Source organism: Taudactylus pleione, unplaced genomic scaffold (assembly GCF_031769625.1).
Source record: "Taudactylus pleione unplaced genomic scaffold, aTauple2 ptg000278l, whole genome shotgun sequence".
In the NCBI taxonomy this organism is placed as follows: Eukaryota; Metazoa; Chordata; class Amphibia; order Anura; family Myobatrachidae; genus Taudactylus; species Taudactylus pleione.
The window spans coordinates 2,092,555-2,113,453 of record NW_028284680.1 but is presented as its reverse complement, the minus strand read 5'-3'; the positions used below and the strand labels follow the sequence as shown (position 1 = coordinate 2,113,453).

The 20,899-nt window shown below is 45.1% G+C and overlaps 1 protein-coding gene across 2 annotated transcripts in view; it reads left to right on the top strand.

The window, feature by feature from the left end:
- The window catches only part of GLB1L2 (galactosidase beta 1 like 2), a 155,731-nt gene that overhangs the window by 25,357 nt on the left and 109,475 nt on the right, over positions 1-20,899 (top strand). For both annotated transcript variants that reach the window (XM_088481831.1, XM_088481830.1), the window contains exons 2-5: positions 7,644-7,841; positions 9,149-9,217; positions 12,338-12,433; positions 17,602-17,710. In XM_088481831.1, the coding sequence (XP_088337957.1) occupies positions 7,644-7,841; positions 9,149-9,217; positions 12,338-12,433; positions 17,602-17,710 (472 nt within the window). The remainder of the gene's footprint in view (positions 1-7,643; positions 7,842-9,148; positions 9,218-12,337; positions 12,434-17,601; positions 17,711-20,899) is intronic.

The window sequence follows — 20,899 nt, the reverse complement described above, 5'->3', positions numbered from 1 at the left end:
CAGTTTTACCAGGGTCATGGCAGTTATGGCAGCCCACCTGCGGATGCAGGGGGTCCGCTTGTTACCCAATCCGGGCGACCTCCTGGTGCTACCAGAGTCTCCAGAGATACTTCAGTGCCATCTGCAACGGACAATATCTGTGTTGCTACGTTAGGGCTGACTGATAAACTGGAAATGGTCCTCTCTGATTCTTCACAGTGGATGCTCCATATCCCAACATCTGAGGATCTTTGTGATTAATGAAAAGATCTCTGCATTACAGGCAAAGGTACGCAGTTGCCTGCAGAGTCGCCAAGTGTCTATTCACTCGGCAATGTGGTTCCAGGGTGTCGCTGTTCGACATGGTGGAGAGTACCCAGTGTCACTCTGAACCTCTAGAAAACTTGATCCTCTCCGGATGGGATGGGTTGCCCCATAGGATAAAGTCAATAGTGCTTTCCCCGGAAGTTTGTCTCTCTCTGGCCTGGTGGCTGCGGAAAGCTCACCTAAACAAGGGGCACCCCCTTTGGGATTGCGGACAGGGTCCCTCTGACGACGGACACCAGTATCTGTGGCTGGGAAGCAGTGACGGGTCCACACTTGTTCCAGGGCAGGTGGACACCAGTAGTTTTTGCGCTTCACATAAACATCTGAGAACTCAGAGCAGTATTTAAGGGTCTCCAGCATACAGGACAGGTCCTCCACGGAAATACCGTGCAGGTACAGTCTGACAACGCCATCATGATGGCTTATGTAAACCACCTAGGAGGTTCCCGAAGTTGGGCGACACTAACAGTGGTGCATCGGATTCTGGCTTGGGTGGAAGGCTATATCCCTGCCGTCATCGGCAGTGTTCATTCAGGAATCCTCAGATGGAAAGCAGGCTTTCCCAGCCGTCAGGACGTGCATTCAGGGAAATGTCCTCTTCATCAGGAGGTGTTCAATCTTCTGGTGAACAAGTGGAGCCTTTCAGAGATGAGACTCTTATGGTAGACGTATGTTGGTCCAGTGGACCTTCCAAGTTGTGTACCTCGTCCCTCCGTTATCCCTTCTTCCTCCAATAATAGCAAGAAGGAGGCGGGCTCCTGCTGATAGCTCGTGCGTGGGCCAGACGGCACTATTACTCAGATCTTTGGAGTGTTTCAGTTAACACTCCGAAGCTGTTACCTCTACGACCGGACCTGTTGTCTCAGGATCCTGGCTGATACCCAGACCTGGGTTGTCTGTCCTTGACGACTGCCCTCTTAAGGTCTAGGAGTTTTTCCAGCTCTATAGTTAACAGGGCCTATGTCCATACGAGCTCGGAAGATTTTATCTGCAAGAATTTACCATCAGGTATGGCATACTTTCTTTCAGTTGTGTCGCCCTACAGGCTATGCTCCTCGGGTATTCCGGATATCCAGAGTGTTGGCTTTCCTACAGGTGGGCTTAGATAACGATCTTCGCCTTGCTTACCTGAAGGTGCAGGTTTCTGCCCTGTAGGTTTCATCGTAGGATTGCTACTCTTCCTGATGTCCGCACCTTTGTGCAGGGTGTACATTATATTCAGCATCCCTTTGTTCCACATGTGGCTCCTTGGGATTTGGCTGTGGTCTTTAGGGCTCTCTGAGGACCGCCATTTGATCCACTGGGCTTAGTGGATTTCAAATGGCTTACGGCTAGGAATGCATTCCTTCTGGCCATTGATTTGGCCGGTAGAATCTCAGAATGGGGGGCTGTGTCATGTAGACCTCCCTTTTTCTCATCTTTTCTAGGAACTGGGCAGTTCTTCGCACTTGCCCTGGTTTTTTACCTATGGTGGTGTCTAGTTTCCACATCAATGAGGAAATTATAGTACCTGCCTTTACTTCCCCAGTCCTTTCTGCTGGTGAGGCCTCTTTGGATGTGGTACGGGCTCTAAGAATTTAAGTTGACCGTACCAGTCCGTTTAGGAAATCAGACTCTCCTTACAGCACAGGAGCGTCCCCACCCTTAAAGGATACTGCTTTGGGACATCCCCAAGGTATCCTGTGGATACCCTATGGACCCTGCAGTAGAAAATATGAGATATGGTAAGAACTTACCTTTGTTATCTCTATTTCTACGAAGTCCATAGGGTTCCACAGGACTCCCGCACCGTCGCACCTGTACTGCAGATGGGCTTTGATCTGGTCACCGGTTTCTCCGTCTCCTTCTGGTGAGAATGTGATTCTTGTGTGTTCCAGTTCTCTCTCTTTTTGCTCCTGCTCCGGCCTATGGCTTGTTACGAAACGGACTGCCCGTATAAGGCCAGGTATATAGACTTTAGACCCAGACTACGCCTCCTTTACACTAAGGGGCTCGTGTCTGAAAAAGTCAATAATCTCACCGTCATCAAACGTCATGTCCTTACCCGTCTGAGACCCGAAACGCCGTTTAGAAGGCCGAAATGGTGACTCCCCCTGTAAAACGTCCATCAGGTCCTCAGCGTCTACATATCCCTCCGCTAACTGCACATGATATCAGTACATTATAGCTGGAAGAGGATATCCTCGTTCACTTTCAGACATGAGTGTGAACGGAGCGTATGTGACCTCCCACACAGAAAAACCACGTTTACTGTGAGGTAATAAACACCCTACAACACCGCACCGCAAGGGCTGTAGCAGAAGAACAGGGATAGGAAAAGGCTGACAGTCAGAAATGAAAGTACAGGCAAACAGCGCTAGCATTTAAGTCACATACAATGCACAGATAACATCCTGCATTACAAGCACTGCGATCACAGACCAGAGCCTGGTAGGAAACAGTGCTGCATACACTGACCTTAATTGGAGAGGTATGCGGGGGACCCGGACCGCAATGGCATCTGTAATAGCTTCCAGCAGCGTTTGTCATTCCCAGCACATGTAGTGAGAAAATGGCCACCGAGGAGCAGAGAGGAGGCGGGCCCGGGGGAGGAGCGCTGACACAACCCGCTCAGACCGCTGTGGAATGGCACTGTGCAGCGGGGGAGAGAGGGAAGGCGTTCTTCCCTGGCCTGCTATTAACCCCTGGGACGCCGCGCTGTACCGCACATGCTGCGGTCCGCTGTCCCTGGTGGTCTAGTGGAAGGATCAGTACCTGGCCCCACGCGCAGCCGGTCTTCAGGGAGCCCCCTACCTGGGGACCAAAAAGGACTGTGTTACCGGCGGGTGCCCACCGCGGGACCCCGCCGCATACCTTGTCCCCCGTGCATCCGGCCACAGTCCAGGTAGCCGGGGTCACCGCTAGCTGTGACCCCAGCTACCAACCAACATCCCCGGATCCCGGGACCCCAGTGCATCCTGGGAGGCTGGAAATTTATCTCTGTGGTGCCTGGATGTCTGCCGCCATCGCCTATACCCCAAGGTATCCTGTGGAACCCTATGGACTTCGTAGAAATAGAGATAACAAAGGTAAGTTGTTACCATATCTCATATTTTTACAACCTAACAGAATGCAAATATAGTTAAATTAGTTTTAATTTCTTAGGGGCATATTTATCAATAATTCTAACTTCTAATTTATGAATTGCATGCATGTATTATTATACCTCACATCCATATTCATGGGCTCCTGAGAGACATTACATCAGCGTCAACATGGTTCAATGTCAACATTATCATGTCATCATACTGAATGTCGATACAATATTTCCACACCCCTCACTCCTACATGACACCAGGTGTGACACTCACCCATTCGATGTTTACATAATACCTCACAGGCACACCCCGGGGCATAGTCACTGCCACAGGAGGCTACAGAGCGGGGAATGGCATAACACAGGTAGCCTTGGACATTGTCTCTGAGTGATAAGAATGAGCCTGGTACAGTCTCCCTATACTCTATATACCTTGTTCTCTGCTACAGGCCTGGTCTGACTGTCCTGTCTTACATCTCGGGATACGGTAAGGGCATTGCTTGCAATGTATTACTAAATTATCATCTTACATACTGTATATAGGGGTAACCGCCCAACTGTGCACAGATCTTCCCAGCTTGTGCCAGTGGGTGCAGTTAGATGTCCCTTTTCTCTGATAGAAAAGGAAAGATGCGGTCATTCAAATGTTGTCCAGTATGGGAACCAGCTGCTGACACCAGAGGGGTCTCGCACAAGCCCTCACAAAAAGCGCACAATGTAAAAAAGGTGTCTGCGCTAGTTCCAATACAAAATAACCCAAGACTGTATAATTATAAAAATGTATGAAACACATATTGGTTAAACACGTATAAGAGAACTGCAGTTCAGACTAAAAACATATACATACATGAAGCATTAATACACCATATAAATGTGCCTCCAATCAATATGGCCTGCTGCAAAAAATAACTAACACAATGTTGCTATTATTGAACTACACAATGTGTCTATAGGGGCTCATCCACTATACGATCTACTCTCTGTCCAATCTCTAAACGATTTTCCCTTTGAGTTTTTTCCCTTGAAATTTTATCTTTCCGTCTAAACGATTTGCAAATGATCTTTAATAGATCAAGTGAAAAAGTGCATGTTCGGTCGGCTGACGAGATGATCTAACGACCAGCGGGAGCGCGCATTGTTGATCGTTAACGACCAAACACTGCACGATTTATAAACGATTTTTAAACGATTGAACGATAACGACGTCGTTATCATTCAATCGCGTGCTAAAATCTTGCAGTGGATGCCCCCCTTATGAGACGCTTCAATAGAATATTTGAGACCAGTGTAAAATTCAATCCCCTCTATATACCTTATATGGAATAGATCGCATATACGTAATGACAAGAGGCTTTAGATGTGAAACGATATATTGATGTATAGTCACCATACGAGATTATTTGTGGAATGAGCCACCTGTGCAATGCAAAAGCTCATGTGTATAATGTATGACCACAATGCGTTACCTCCGTATCATAATAAAATAGGGAATCCACGTTCTGGATCACAGATCTCCAGCTTATGTGCTAAGTTGCTCACAATAGATCCACGTTCTGGTGTCTCCTTATGGTGGCACCGCTCCAGCGTCACCCGACCAGGCCAGGGAAGTTAAATGTGGCCGTGTCCTTGGATTAGCGTCGCCCCAGCGACTCGTAGCCAGGTAATAAAGGTGAATATAGCAAGGTCCAGTCTACCATGTGTAGTGGCTGAGAGCAGTATGATTGGTTATAGGTGGAGAAAATAGATACCTGTATACTGCCACTCCATGTGGTGTGTCGCTTCTCCACTGGTAAAAAGACGGCTCTGCCCCTGATGGTAATGGGCAGCTCTGCCCCTGATGGTATTTGTGGGCTAAAGCAGCCAGTATTTACCCCGCATGCAAAAAAAATATATGTATTTGCCCCCTTGCATTGCAAAATGGTACAGAGTTACTTGCTATTTCTTACTCAGGGCCCGATTCAGCTTTGGGAATAGAGTAAGATATAGTAAGTAACTGTCGACCTGGACAAACCATGTTGCAATGCAAGGGGAGCAAATACAAACTTTTTTTTTTTTTTTTGCATGTAGGGTAAATACTGGCTGATTTTGCATGTAGCTCGCAAATCATACTTTCCTACCCTCCCGATACGGCCGGGAGACTCCCAAAAATTGTGTGCTGCTCCAGGTCCCCCGGAAAGGCGAGCCATTGGTAGACATCGCTCTGTACTTGATTGAGACAGTCTGTCCCATAGCATGTGGGTCCATACCAGCTTTACTGGTAAAACCGTATGGCTTTACACTTCCGGCGGCAGCGGCTGACCACCAGAAGTGGCGTGTACTTTTGGTTTCGGGTGCCCGAAACTGGAAGTGAGGCTCACTTCCAGTCCACTTGTGACGGAGAACTGGAAGTTTGTGTATTTGGCGCCATTTTACTGCTTAGAGGAGCTATAAACGGTATAAAAGGGCTCTATCTGGCAAATAATAAATATTACCCCTGAGGAAGCCTTCATTAAGGTGAAACGCGTTGGGGTCCCCAGCCTCGCCTCCACTTACCTTTATAGACACCTGAACCCCTGGAAACCTGCCCTGGGAGACCAGCCACAGAGAACTTTATAAGATAGGCACCTTCTTTTTACCTTGTGTTCATTTTAATGTGCATTGTATGAATAAATCTAAGTTGATATTTACTACACTATGGTAGCAAATCCTTTGCATTACTAAGGTGCCAGAGTATTGTGAATGTGGTGTATATTGAGTCCAGGGCAGAGGAGTTACAGGAGAAAGACGTCCAGATTTGGAGTCTGGTGGTCGCCGTACGTTGTTATATGATACGCTTACATAACAAGCGTATACAGGGTACACATATATATTGTAGTCTAAAGTCATTTTGATTGGTTATCTTAACTACTACAGAGTATATCAGGAGATGAGTGATGTGTCAGTGATGATAGGGCTGTATGTGAGGAGGGGAATGGAGGCAGCAGGAAGCCACAGATTGAGAGTTATATAGTGGGAGGAGCAGTGTCCCCAGCAGCACAGAGTATATCAGGAGATGAGTAATGTGTCAGTGATGATAGGGCTGTATGTGAGGAGGGGAATGGAGGCAGCAGGAAGCCACAGATTGAGAGTTATATAGTGGGAGGAGCAGGGTCCCCCAGCAGCACAGAGTGTATCAGGAGATGAGTGATGTGTCAGTGATGATAGGGCTGTATGTGAGGAGGGGAATGGAGGCAGCAGGAAGCCACAGACTGAGGGTTATATGGTGTGAGGAGCAGTGTCCCCAGCAGCGCAGAGTATATCAGGAGATGAGTGATATGTTAGTGAGGACAGGGCTGCATGTGACAGGGACAGTGACATGTGTGAGGGGGGGGTTGGAATGGAAACAGCAGGAAGCCACAGACTGAGAGTTATATAGTGGGAGGAGCAGGGTCCCCAGCAGCACAGAGTATATCAGGAGATGAGCGATGTGTCAGTGATGACAGAGCTGCATGTGACAGGGGCAGTGACATGATGTGAGGAGGGGAATGGAGGCAGCAGGAAGCCACAGACTGAGGGTTATATAGTGGGAGGAGCAGGGTCCCCAGCAGCACAGAGTATATCAGGAGATAAGTGATATGTTAGTGAGGACACAGCCCCAATGGTTCCCACTGCAGCATACTTGTCTGCTATCATTAACTCCTCTCCGGGAGAACCCGGAAAGAGGGGATGCAGCTGACAGCTGAGGGGGCCGGGGCTGGGCTCTTCATGTCATTAGGCCCCATTTAGCGCCGTCCCTCCATACGGACCCACAAATTCCTCTATAATATCCCCGACCTGCTCCACATCACTAAGAACCAGTTGAGATGCGGGAGATCCGCCTACTCTTAGGGGGGTGCGGAGTACAATACGAAAAGTCGGGATCCTTCCACAACTTGTAGGAGAGTAGAGAAGTATGCACCGCGACGGAACAGATCACCGGAGCAGGACGGCTGTGCCTGCATCAGGGGTAACTATACCAGGGTGGGGGTGACCCAGCATATGCCAGCTCCATTTTATTAATTGTACTGTACAGTAACTAGAGGATGGCCCACACTGTCCTCTATATTATTATGGGCGGTGACGAAGTGCTAAGTGGAGAGCATTGTTGAATTGAACACAACTTGTCTTATAAAACACACGTACGGTACATTAATAGGACATTTTACTAAAAATCTGTTTTTTTTTTATTTTTACTTTAGTACATTTTTAAACCTGTGCATTATGCAAGATGATCCAACCTGACCCATCTCCTTCTCACCCACAGGTATCGTGTGCTCGATTCCCTCTTCGTGAGCATGTTGGGCCGACAGAAGGGTCTTCAGGCCGAGGACGCGCAGTTCCTATTGGAAGGAGAGCCCTTCAGGATTCTGGGAGGGTCCTTGCACTATTTCCGAGTCCCTTTGCAGTACTGGAGGGATCGCATGCTCAAGATGAAGGCCTGCGGTCTGAACACTCTGACAACGTAGGTACCACAAGTGCAGACCATTACACGTAGCCCTGATCAGTCATCTGGAGATAATAATACACCGGTAATGTGAAGTATTGCATGGTACAGCAGATGGCGCAGTCATTGCGCCTATAGTTATTCATCGCTGCTCTCGCGTTACCTGTGTGCTCTGAAAGACACACTTAGAAGTTCAGAGGATAAATGACAGCCAAGCACCACAGAGTAATTCTGCTTGCAGACTGGGAAGGCCATTGCTTCTGGCGGCATTTCCTCCCCGGGAATGGCTGGAATTGGCTATGTTGGGAAGGGTTAGGTAACGCAGCGAATGAAGGCCAAGGTCCTAACATGAGCAGCTATCACTGTGGCCAATCAGATCGTTGTGTACAGCAGCAGTAGATGATGCCGTGTGTAAGTCACTATACATACATAGACCCTACTCCTCCTATATGACCCTTTGTGTATACAGCAGCAGTAGATGATGCCGTGTGTAAAGCACTATACATACATAGACCCTACTCCTCCTATATGACCCTTTGTGTATACAGCAGCAGTAGATGATGCCGTGTGTAAGTCACTATACGTACATAGACCCTACTCCTCCTATATGACCCTTTGTGTATACAGCAGCAGTAGATGATGCCGTGTGTAAAGCACTATACATACATAGACCCTACTCCTCCTATATGACCCTTTGTTTGTACAGCAGCAGTAGATGATGCCGTGTGTAAGTCACTATACATACATAGACCCTACTCCTCCTATATGACCCTTTGTGTGTACAGCAGCAGTAGATGATGCCGTGTGTAAATCATTATACGTACATAGACCCTACTCCTCCTATATGACCTTTTGTGTATACAGCAGCAGTAGATGATGCCGTGTGTAAAGCACTATACATACATAGACCCTACTCCTCCTATATGACCGTTTGTGTATACAGCAGCAGTAGATGATGCCGTGTGTAAGTCACTATACGTACATAGACCCTACTCCTCCTATATGACCCTTTGTGTATACAGCAGCAGTAGATGATGCCGTGTGTAAATCACTATACGTACATAGACCCTACTCCTCCTATATGACCCTTTGTGTATACAGCAGCAGTAGATGATGCCGTGTGTAAATCACTATACGTACATAGACCCTACTCCTCCTATATGACCCTTTGTGTGTACAGCAGCAGTAGATGATGCCGTGTGTAAGTCACTATACATACATAGACCCTACTCCTCCTATATGACCCTTTTGTGTATACAGCAGATTCTTGTTTATGTTACAGTATATGGCTGTATAACATGTATTCCTAAAATCTCTCTTCCTAGATACGTTGCGTGGAATCTACATGAGCCGCAAAAGGGAAAGTTTGACTTCACCGGGAATCTGGAACTTGGGTAACGCCACATTTACATGCGACACTGTATAGGGACAGTAATGCTATCATCGCGATGAGGTCATATTTAGTTCTCATACATAAGATACTCGCTGTGTACGAGCCACGTGGTCTGTACACAGCTGCTGTGCTGATAACTCTGATAGCTCACATATAGGATATAATCCATGTCCGGCACTAATATATATATATATATGTGTTAACATGGATTATATCCTATATGTGAGCTATCAGAGTTATCAGCACAGCAGCTGTTGGTGGGGTGCTGGCAGGGGTATATTATGAGAGGAAGGGGACTGTGCAGTCTCAGTCCGGGCCCCCCTCCTCTCTACCCGGCGGCCGGCAGCGCACTGAGCGCAGCAGTAGACTCAGTCTTGGGTACTAGTAGTCTCTAGGGCTGTGCCAGAATCTACTGCACATGCGCAGGTCACCAGGGAAATGGCGCAGCAGCCATTTTCCTGGTAGTTTTCCTACTGCGCATGTGCAAAACGCTGGGAAAATGTCCTCCGTGCCATTTTGCCGGTGATTTGTACAGCGCTGCTACCGCCGATGTCGGACTCCGTAGAGGTAGGTATTGAATTAAGGGGGTGCACTGTGAATCCCCTAGGACCGCACATCCTGCACTCATTATAGATACGCCCCTGGGTACTGTAACAGTGCTTCACAGAGATGGTATATAGCAGATGCCACAAACCTATTCCAGCACATCACAACATTTTGCCAATAAAATGACAGATTCAACTCTCATATCAGTAGTGTCTGCCGCCCCTATGTCACTATTTCCCGGCAGGTACATGGTCTGTGGCTCTGGAGATGGGCGAGAAAATATGCAAATATAATGGGTGAGAAAATAAACAAATCTAATGGGTGAGAAAATATACTGATATAATGGGTGAGAAAATAAACTGATCTAATGGGTGAGAAAATAAACGAATATAATGGGTGAGAAAATAAACGAATCTAATGGGTGAGAATATATACTAATCTAATGGGTGAGAAAATATACTAATCTAATGGGTGAGAAAATAAACTAATCTAAAGGGTGAGAAAATAAACTAATATAATGGGTGAGAAAATATACTAATCTAATGGGTGAGAAAATAAACTAATATAATGGGTGAGAAAATATACTGATATAATGGGTGAGAAAATAAACTAATCTAATGGGTGAGAAAATAAACTAATCTAAAGGGTGAGAAAATAAACTAATCTAAAGGGTGAGAAAATAAACTAATCTAATGGGTGAGAAAATATACTAATCTAATGGGTGAGAAAATAAACTAATCTGAAGGGTGAGAAAATAAACTAATATAATGGGTGAGAAAATAAACTAATATAATGGGTGAGAAAATATACTAATATAATGGGTGAGAAAATAAACGAATATAATGGGTGAGAAAATATACTAATCTAATGGGTGAGAAAATAAACTAATCTGAAGGGTGAGAAAATAAACTAATATAATGGGTGAGAAAATATACTAATATAATGGGTGAGAAAATAAACTAATATAATGGGTGAGAAAATATACTAATATAATGGGTGAGCAAATAAACTAATCTAATGGGTGAGAAAATATGGTATACTAATATAATGGGTGAGAAAATAAACTAATTGAGTGAGAAAATAAACAAATCTAATGGGTGAGAAAATATACTGATATAATGGGTGAGAAAATAAACTAATCTAATGGGTGAGAAAATAAACTAATCTAAAGGGTGAGAAAATAAACTAATCTAAAGGGTGAGAAAATAAACTAATCTAATGGGTGAGAAAATATACTAATCTAATGGGTGAGAAAATATACTAATCTAATGGGTGAGAAAATAAACTAATCTTAAGGGTGAGAAAATAAACTAATATAATAGGTGAGAAAATATACTAATATAATGGGTGAGAAAATAAACTAATATAATGGGTGAGAAAATATACTAATATAATGGGTGAGCAAATAAACTAATCTAATGGGTGAGAAAATATGGTATACTAATATAATGGGTGAGAAAATAAACTAATTGAGTGAGAAAATAAACAAATCTAATGGGTGAGAAAATAAACAAATCTAATGGGTGAGAAAATATACTGATATAATGGGTGAGAAAATAAGCTAATCTAATGGGTGAGAAAATAAACTAATCTAAAGGGTGAGAAAATAAACTAATCTAAAGGGTGAGAAAATAAACTAATCTAATGGGTGAGAAAATATACTAATCTAATGGGTGAGAAAATATACTAATCTAATGGGTGAGAAAATAAACTAATCTGAAGGGTGAGAAAATAAACTAATATAATGGGTGAGAAAATAAACTAATATAATGGGTGAGAAAATATACTAATATAATGGGTGAGAAAATATACTAATATAATGGGTGAGAAAATAAACTAATATAATGGGTGAGAAAATATACTAATATAATGGGTGAGCAAATAAACTAATCTAATGGGTGAGAAAATATGGTATACTAATATAATGGGTGAGAAAATAAACTAATTGAGTGAGAAAATAAACAAATCTAATGGGTGAGAAAATAAACAAATCTAATGGGTGAGAAAATATACTGATATAATGGGTAAGAAAATATACTGATATAATGGGTGAGAATATATACTAATCTAATGGGTGAGAAAATATACTGATATAATGGGTGAGAAAATATACGCTCTGAATGAGGGCCGCCCTCCATGAAAATGGAGCGTCCTCCTGGACGCTCGTATAGCTGTGGGTCACCACCCACAGCCTATACGAGCATGCATTTTGATGGCCGCGATGGCCGCGAGTGGGTCTGAATCAGGCCCAATTCTTGTTGTAGTTTCCATAGAAACAAATCAATCACCCAAGTTTATCCATGATCCACCCACCAGGAATGTCCCCTGTACACCTGTGGGTCAGTCCAACGCTAAATGCAACCAGCCGTAATGCTCATACACAATCTCAGTTCATATATAATCATTGCTGTATGTGTCCGTGTCACTATGCGTGTGTATTTTTATTTTTCAAATGTTTAAATCTCTTAATTATTAAGAATCTTTGGGAAGCAGCTGAAATGTATTTAATAATGTAATCGGAGTGTTTTAGGTTTTGTATCCCCGGTAACACGTTACTTTTCTCTCTCTCCTCCAGGACGTTTTTAGATATAGCATCTGAAGTGGGACTATGGGTGATTTTACGCCCAGGGCCGTATATCTGCGCAGAGTGGGATCTGGGAGGATTACCGAGGTGAGAGCGCAACTTTCCCGTCCTGTGTGTACTATTACGCTATATGCCAAACGCTCACTCGCTGTACGGACGGGCCATGGGCCTGATTTAGAGAAGTGCGCATTACCGATATTTACGCAATTGAGCATTTATCGGTAAACTGCGCATGCGTCTAGTTACTTTACCGTAGCCTCTCACAGCGACTGTTTACACTCGCAGAGCGTTTGTAGGAGTGGCGGTCAAAAAAGCAAACGTGTTGCAACCTTTTTCTGAGCGTTTCACAATCTGCACCTGCGTTCCTGTACGCAATAAAAATGTCTCCGGCGTCTCAGTTCTGGCGCCCATTCTGAGTAGCCATAGGGTTATGCAGAACTGCGATAATCGTATATCTGCGACCGATGCTGCGTCTTTGTACACAGATGCTTGGATTTGCAAAGCAGCAAGATGGCATCTCAATGCAAATACTGCAACACTTGCGTACTTTCGGCCAGCAGCTGCTGTGACATTAGCGTCCATCTCTGAATGAGGCCCTAGCGTTACATTCCTGGTCACATGGGTTTATCCTCCTCCATCACAGATTATTACAGCCGATGGCTTCCTGTACGGTGTGCAATATACGCAATGGGGCTCATGCTGACTTGTGCGCAACTTCATCTTGCGGATGCAACTATGGGAAATACTGAGTTTTGCGCAACTCGGTCACACCTCCATTCGCACTTGGAGTGTAACCGGCTGACAACCAGGCGTTTGTTCGTATGCTAAGGGGAATATTCAGTTGGGGGCGAGGTTTAGCCAGGTAAAAAAATCTCATGCCCAATTGTGGAATACCGTGGGTATGCGTGCTCCCGATACCCGCAGTATTCAGTAAAAAAAAATGTATGTTAGCGAGAAAAACAAACAAACAAACAAAAAAAACCTACTCACCGGTCTGCTGGTCTCTGGTGGTCTCCACGGCCCCATGTCATCTCCCCTCCATATTTGCACTGGGGAAGGGGATGGGGCTGCTGGGAGTCGCGGAGGGCTGCTGGGGGACCAGTGGGCTGCTGGGAGGTGGTTGCTGGGAGATATAGTCCTCCCTGCAGCTGCCTCTGGGGGAGGGGGAGGTTCTTAGACCAAAAACAGGGGTCACACTAATACAGTCACACTAGTCACTTACACACAGACACAGACACACACACAGACAGACACACAGACACACACACACACACACACACACACAGACACACACACAGACACACACAACACACTAGTCACTCACACACAGACACACACAGACACAGACACACAGACACACACACAGAAACACACAACACACTAGTCACTCACACACAGTCACATACTACACACACTTACACTGTCACTTGCACACAGTCACACTAGTCCCTTACACACAGTCACACATACTACACACACACACTTACACTCACACAGTCACACTCACTTACACACAGTCACACATACTACACACACACACTTACACTGTCACTTACACACAGACACACAGTCACACTAGTCACACACACTGACACACACACACACAGTCACACTAGTCACTTACAGTCACACATACTACACACACACACACTTACACTGTTACTCACACACAGTCACACTAGTCACACACACACTGACACATACACACAGTCACACTAGTCACTTAGTCACACATATTACACTGTCACTTACACACAGTCACACACATAGTCACACTAGTCACTTACAGTCACACATACTACACACACACACTTACACTGTTACTCACACACAGTCACACTAGTCACACACACACTGACACATACACACAGTCACACTAGTCACTTAGTCACACATATTACACTGTCACTTACACACAGTCACACACACAGTCACACTAGTCACTTACATGCAGTCACACATACTACACACACACACACTTACACTTACAAAAATTATACTCTCCCTATTTCTTCACGTGTGTGAATTAAACTACCCCCAGTGTGTGTTTTTTTTTTTTTTTAGTAGAAGCAGTCATTGGAGGGGGGCGCCAGTCCCTTAGTTTGCCAGGGGCGCTTGGACCCCTAGATACACCCCTGGCTTCCAAGTAACAACAGCCAATAGTGAAGCAATATCTGCACTGGAAGCTGTGAGGAGGACCCCTAATTGTCTGATGGTGGTATCATCTCAGACACGTATAGCAATGTAATGAGCTACTACCACAGACAATGGGCCTCATTCAGACCCACTCGCAAGCGGCTGTCCGCTCACAAGTGGGTCGATGGTGTGCACTGCGCATGCGCACGACGGAGGGAGCTCCGTCGTGCGCATGCGCCAGACGCGACGAGCGAAGGACTTTCCTTCGCTCGTTGTGTCTGATCAAAGGGGGCGTGCTGTCGATGTTGATTGACAGCACGCCCCCTTTGGTGGGCGTGCCGGGGGCGTGCCTTCCAGACGGGGGCGTTCCCAAGGGAACGCCTACCGTCAGAGGCCGGCCCCACTGACATCACTAGTGATGTCAGTGGGAGTGATTTTGGCTCTGATAGAGCCAAAATCACTCCGGGCCTTGCGGTTGAGAAACTCAACCGCAGGCTCCGGCTCGCAGTGGCGATGGTCGCGATGGTCAAGACCATCGCGACCATCAACCTGCGCGCTTGTATAGGCTGTGGGTGGTGACCCACAGCTATACGAGCGTCCGGGAGGACGCTCCATAATTATGGAGGTGGGCCCTGATTCAGAGCGAGCGCTCTGGTCAGAGCGTCCGGCTCTGAATCAGGGCCAATGTGTCAGTAACAGGGATTCCAAGTGGAGGTTGCCTAACATTGGTGCCCTACAGAGGAATAGACAGTATAATACATAACTGTTATTAATGCAAATACATATTAAATAAAGTTTATTGTTTAAATAAAGACTGAAATAAAGTAATAGTATAGTAGGCAATGTACAGAAATGTAATAGCGTCCTTACATAATGCTGTGTCTATAAGTCACTATTGGTGGGTTATGGCTCACACCAGCCTATGGCAGCCTGGCGCAATTCATACAGATATTTATGCTCATCAGTAGTAAATAGAGGTTACAGGTTACGTTACAGGCAGAGTAATGCAGCTGGAATGGAGGAGTAAGTATTAGTACATAGAGCAAAGTGTTCCTATTGATATCCTTGTGCAGCGGATGTGGAGCATTAAGAGAGGAAGATCTGCATTTAGGACAGATTATAAGGGTCTCCTGCTCCGAAATAAAGGCCTATAACTGCATTTGTACCTCGTAATGGCAGAGATTGGCAAAATGAGCGAATTGCTTGTCACTGCCCACAGCGCCACTACCAGTCAAGTTGTGCCAACATAGGAGGAATCTCCGTGGCACCAGCAGAGTGGTTTGGAGTTTGGCATTGGGTCCACAGCACTGGGCCTCAGGTCAGCCCATAGGATCCGGGTGTCTGTGCGGGCATCCTAGCAATGGGACGGTGTACTTGGAGTTGGCACCCGAATGTTACTTGTGCACTGTACACTGGGTGATTGGCATGGGAACAGAAAGGGTGGGGTGGCTGGTAAACAATATGGTGGTTTGGGGGGGGGGCTCTGGTCTCATTGTGCTTATTGGTTCCTGCCCATCAACAAGATGGGATTGCACCAAGGTAACAAATGAAGGCCTGGAACATTGAGCATTGCACATAGTAGACTGAGGGCACATGTAGTGTTGTCAGCATTGCACATAGTAGACTGAGGGTACATGTAGTGATGCCAGCATTGCACATAGTACACTGAGGGCACATGTAGTGATGTCAGCATTGCACATAGTAGACTGAGAGCACATGTAGTGATGTCAGCATTGCACTAAGTAGAGTGAGGGCACATGTAGTGATGTCAGCATTGCACTAAGTAGACTGAAGGCACATGTGATGCCAGCATTGCACATAGTAGACTGAGGGCACATGTAGTGTTGTCAGCATTGCACATAGTAGACTGAGGGCACATGTAGTGTGCCAGCGTTGCACATAGTACACTGAGGGCACATGTAGTGATGCCAGCATTGCACATAGTACACTGAGGGCACATGTAGTGATGCCAGCATTGCACATAGTACACTGAGGGCACATGTAGTGATGTCAGCATTGCACATAGTAGACTGAGGGCACATGTAGTGATGCCAGCATTGCACATAGTAGACTGAGGGCACATGTAGTGATGTCAGCATTGCACATAGTAGACTGAAGTAGTGATGCCAGCATTGCACATAGTAAACTGAGGGCACATGTAGTGATGCCAGCATTGCACATAGTAGACTGAGGGCACAAGTAGTGATGCCAGCATTGCACATAGTACACTGAAGGCACACGTAGTGATGCCAGCATTGCACATAGTAGACTGAGGGCACATGTAGTGTTGTCAGCATTGCACATAGTAGACTGAAGGCACATGTAGTGATGTCAGCATTGCACATAGTAGACTGAAGGCACATGTAGTGATCTCAGCATTGCACATAGTAGACTGAGGGCACATGTAGTGATGCCAGCATTGCACATAGTAGACTGAAGGCACATGTAGTGTTGCCAGCATTGCACATAGTAGACTGAAGGCACATGTAGTGATGTCAGCATTGCACATAGTAGACTGAAGGCACATGTAGTGATCTCAGCATTGCACATAGTAGACTGAGGGCACATGTAGTGATGCCAGCATTGCACATAGTAGACTGAAGGCACATGTAGTGTTGTCAGCATTGCACATAGTAGACTGAGGGCACATGTAGTGATGCCAGCATTGCACATAGTAGACTGAAGGCACATGTAGTGTTGTCAGCATTGCACATAGTAGACTGAGGGCACATGTAGTGATGTCAGCATTGCACATAGTACACTGAGGGCACATGTAGTGATGTCAGCATTGCACATAGTAGACTGAGGGCACATGTAGTGATGCCAGCATTGCACATAGTAGACTGAAGGCACATGTAGTGATGACAGCATTGCACATAGTAGACTGAAGGCACATGTAGTGTTGCCAGCATTGCACATAGTAGACTGAGGGCACATGTAGTGATGTCAGCATTGCACATAGTAGACTGAGGGCACATGTAGTGATGCCAGCATTGCACATAGTAGACTGAGGGCACATGTAGTGATGCCAGCAGTGTAATGTAGGGGAGGGTGTCTAGATGTGGTACAGTTTGGTGTCTCCTATGCTTAGCTCTGCCCTCCCTGTGCCCCTCTCACAGCTGGTTATTGCGGGACAAGGACATGCAGCTGCGGACCACCTACAGAGGCTTCGCCCAGGCTACTGAGGCTTATTTTGATGAACTTATCCCGCGGGTGGTCAGACATCAGGTGAGGCTCATGATACGGCGGGTACTTCAGGCCAGAGACGGCCAGCAATACGGGGCTCACACAGGACCGGCCATGGGATGTTTGTTGACCTCTCTACAGTCTATATCTAGTTTCTATTTTGTTAACTCTCAGTATTGACATTCATTATGTCGACATAGTTGTAATGTTGACATTGAACATGTCAAAGACAAAATTCATCATGGCGATGCAATGTAACGTTGACACTGATGTAACGTTGACACTGATGTAACGCTGACACTGATGTAACGCTGACACTGATGTAACGCTGACACTGATGTCAACAATGTGCTTTTAGTCTGCTTCAAATGCTACCCCCAACACTAATGGGAACCTCACAATTCTGACAGTATTGACATAATGCAGATGTTGACATTTTAACCACGTTAACATCGGGAATGTCGACTTTCTGCTGACATTCTGACTACACACCACCGGCTAACATGTCAGCGGAAGCACAGCCTCTCCATACGGACTATGGGGGAGATGTAACAATCCTTCCGCAGCACCTTACAGAGTCTAGTACATATAATTATTATCCTATATCCATATGGTGCCACACGAGCTCCGCAGCACCTTACAGTGTCTAGTACATATAATTATTATCCTATATCTATATGGCGCCACACGAGCTCCGCAGCACCTTACAGAGTCTAGTACATATAATTATTATCCTATATCTATATGGCACTACGCGAGCTCCGCAGCACCTTACAGAGTCTAGTACATATAATTATTATCCTATATCTATATATGGGGCCACGCCAGCTCCGCAGCACCTTACAGTGTCTAGTACATATAATTATTATCCTATATCTATATGGCGCCACGCGAGGTCCACAGCACCTTACAGAGTCTAGTACATATAATTATTATCCTATATCCATATGGTGCCACACGAGCTCTGCAGCACCTTACAGAGTCTAGTACATATAATTATTATCCTATATCTATATGGCGCCACGCCAGCTCCGCAGCACCTTACAGAGTCTAGTACATATAATTATTATCCTATATCTATATGGTGCCACACGAGCTCCGCAGCACCTTACAGAGTGTAGTACATATAATTATTATCCTATATCTATATGGCGCCACGCGAGGTCCACAGCACCTTACAGAGTCTAGTACATATAATTATTATCCTATATCTATATGGTGCCACACGAGCTCCGCAGCACCTTACAGAGTCTAGTACATATAATTATTATCCTATATCTATATGGCGCCACGCGAGCTCCGCAGCACCTTACAGTGTCTAGTACATATAATTATTATCCTATATCCATATGGCACCATGCAAGCTCCGCAGCACCTTACAGAGTCTAGTACATATAATTATTATCCTATATCTATATGGCGCCACACGAGCTCCGCAGCACCTTACAGAGTGTAGTACATATTATTATCCTATATCTATATGGCGCCACGCGAGCTCCGCAGCACCTTACAGAGTCTAGTACATATAATGATTATCCTATATCTATATGGTGCCACAAGAGCTCCGCAGCACCTTAACTGCATTAGTATAACACCCTAATAACCAGCAGGGTATAGTATAACTGCATCAGTATAACACCCTAATAAGCAGCAGGGTATAGTATAACTGCATCAGTATAACACCCTAATAAGCAGCAGGGTATAGTATAACTGCACCAGTATAACACCCTTAAAACCAGCAGGGTATAGTATAACTGCATCAGTATGACACCCTAATAAGCATCAGGGTATAGTAAAACTGCACCAGTATAACACCCTAATAACCAGCAGGGTATAGTATAACTGCACCAGTATAACACCCTAATAACCAGCAGGGTATAGTATAACTGCATCAGTATAACACCCTAATAAGCAGCAGGGTATAGTATAACTGCATCAGCATAACACCCTAATAAGCAGCAGGGTATAGTATAACTGCATCAGCATAACACCCTAATAACCAGCAGGGTATAGTATAACTGCATCAGTATAACACCCTAATAAGCAGCAGGGTATAGTATAACTGCATCAGTATAACACTCTAATAACCAGCAGGGTATAGTATAACTGCATCAGTATAACACCCTAATAAGCAGCAGGGTATAGTATAACTGCATCAGTATAACACCCTAATAAGCAGCAGGGTATAGTATAACTGCATCAGTATAACACCCTAATAAGCAGCAGGGTATAGTATAACTGCACCAGTATAACACCCTTAAAACCAGCAGGGTATAGTATAACTGCATCAGTATGACACCCTAATAACCAGCAGGGTATAGTATAACTGCACCAGTATAACACCCTAATAACCAGCAGGGTATAGTATAACTGCATCAGTATAACACCCTAATAACCAGCAGGGTATAGTATAACTGCACCAGTATAACACCCTAATAAGCAGCAGGGTATAGTATAACTGCATCAGTATAACACCCTAATAAGCAGCAGGGTATAGTATAACTGCATCAGTATAACACCCTAATAAGCAGCAGGGTATAGTATAACTGCATCAGTATAACACCCTAATAAGCAGCAGGGTATAGTATAACTGTATCAGTATAACACTTTAATAAGGAGCAGGGCATAGTATAGCTGCATCAGTATAACACCCTAATAACCAGCAGGGTATAGTATAACTGCACCAGTATAACACCCTAATAACCAGCAGGGTATAGTATAACTGCACCAGCATAACACCCTAATAAGCAGCAGGGTATAGTATAACTGCATCAGTATGACACCCTAATAACCAGCAGGGTATAGTATAACTGCATCAGTATAACACCCTAATAACCAGCAGGGTATAGTATAACTGCATCAGTGTAACACCCTAATAACCAGCAGGGTATAGTATAACTGCATCAGTATAACACCCTAATAACCAGCAGGGTATAGTATAACTGTATCAGTATAACACCCTAATAAGCAGCAGGGTATAGTATAACTGCATCAGTATAACACCCTAATAAGCAGCAGGGTATAGTAGAACTGCACCAGTATAACACCCTTAAAACCAGCAGGGTATAGTATAACTGCATCAGTATGACACCCTAATAAGCATCAGGGTATAGTATAACTGCACCAGTATAACACCCTAATAACCAGCAGGGTATAGTATAACTGCACCAGTATAACACCCTAATAACCAGCAGGGTATAGTATAACTGCATCAGTATAACACCGTAATAA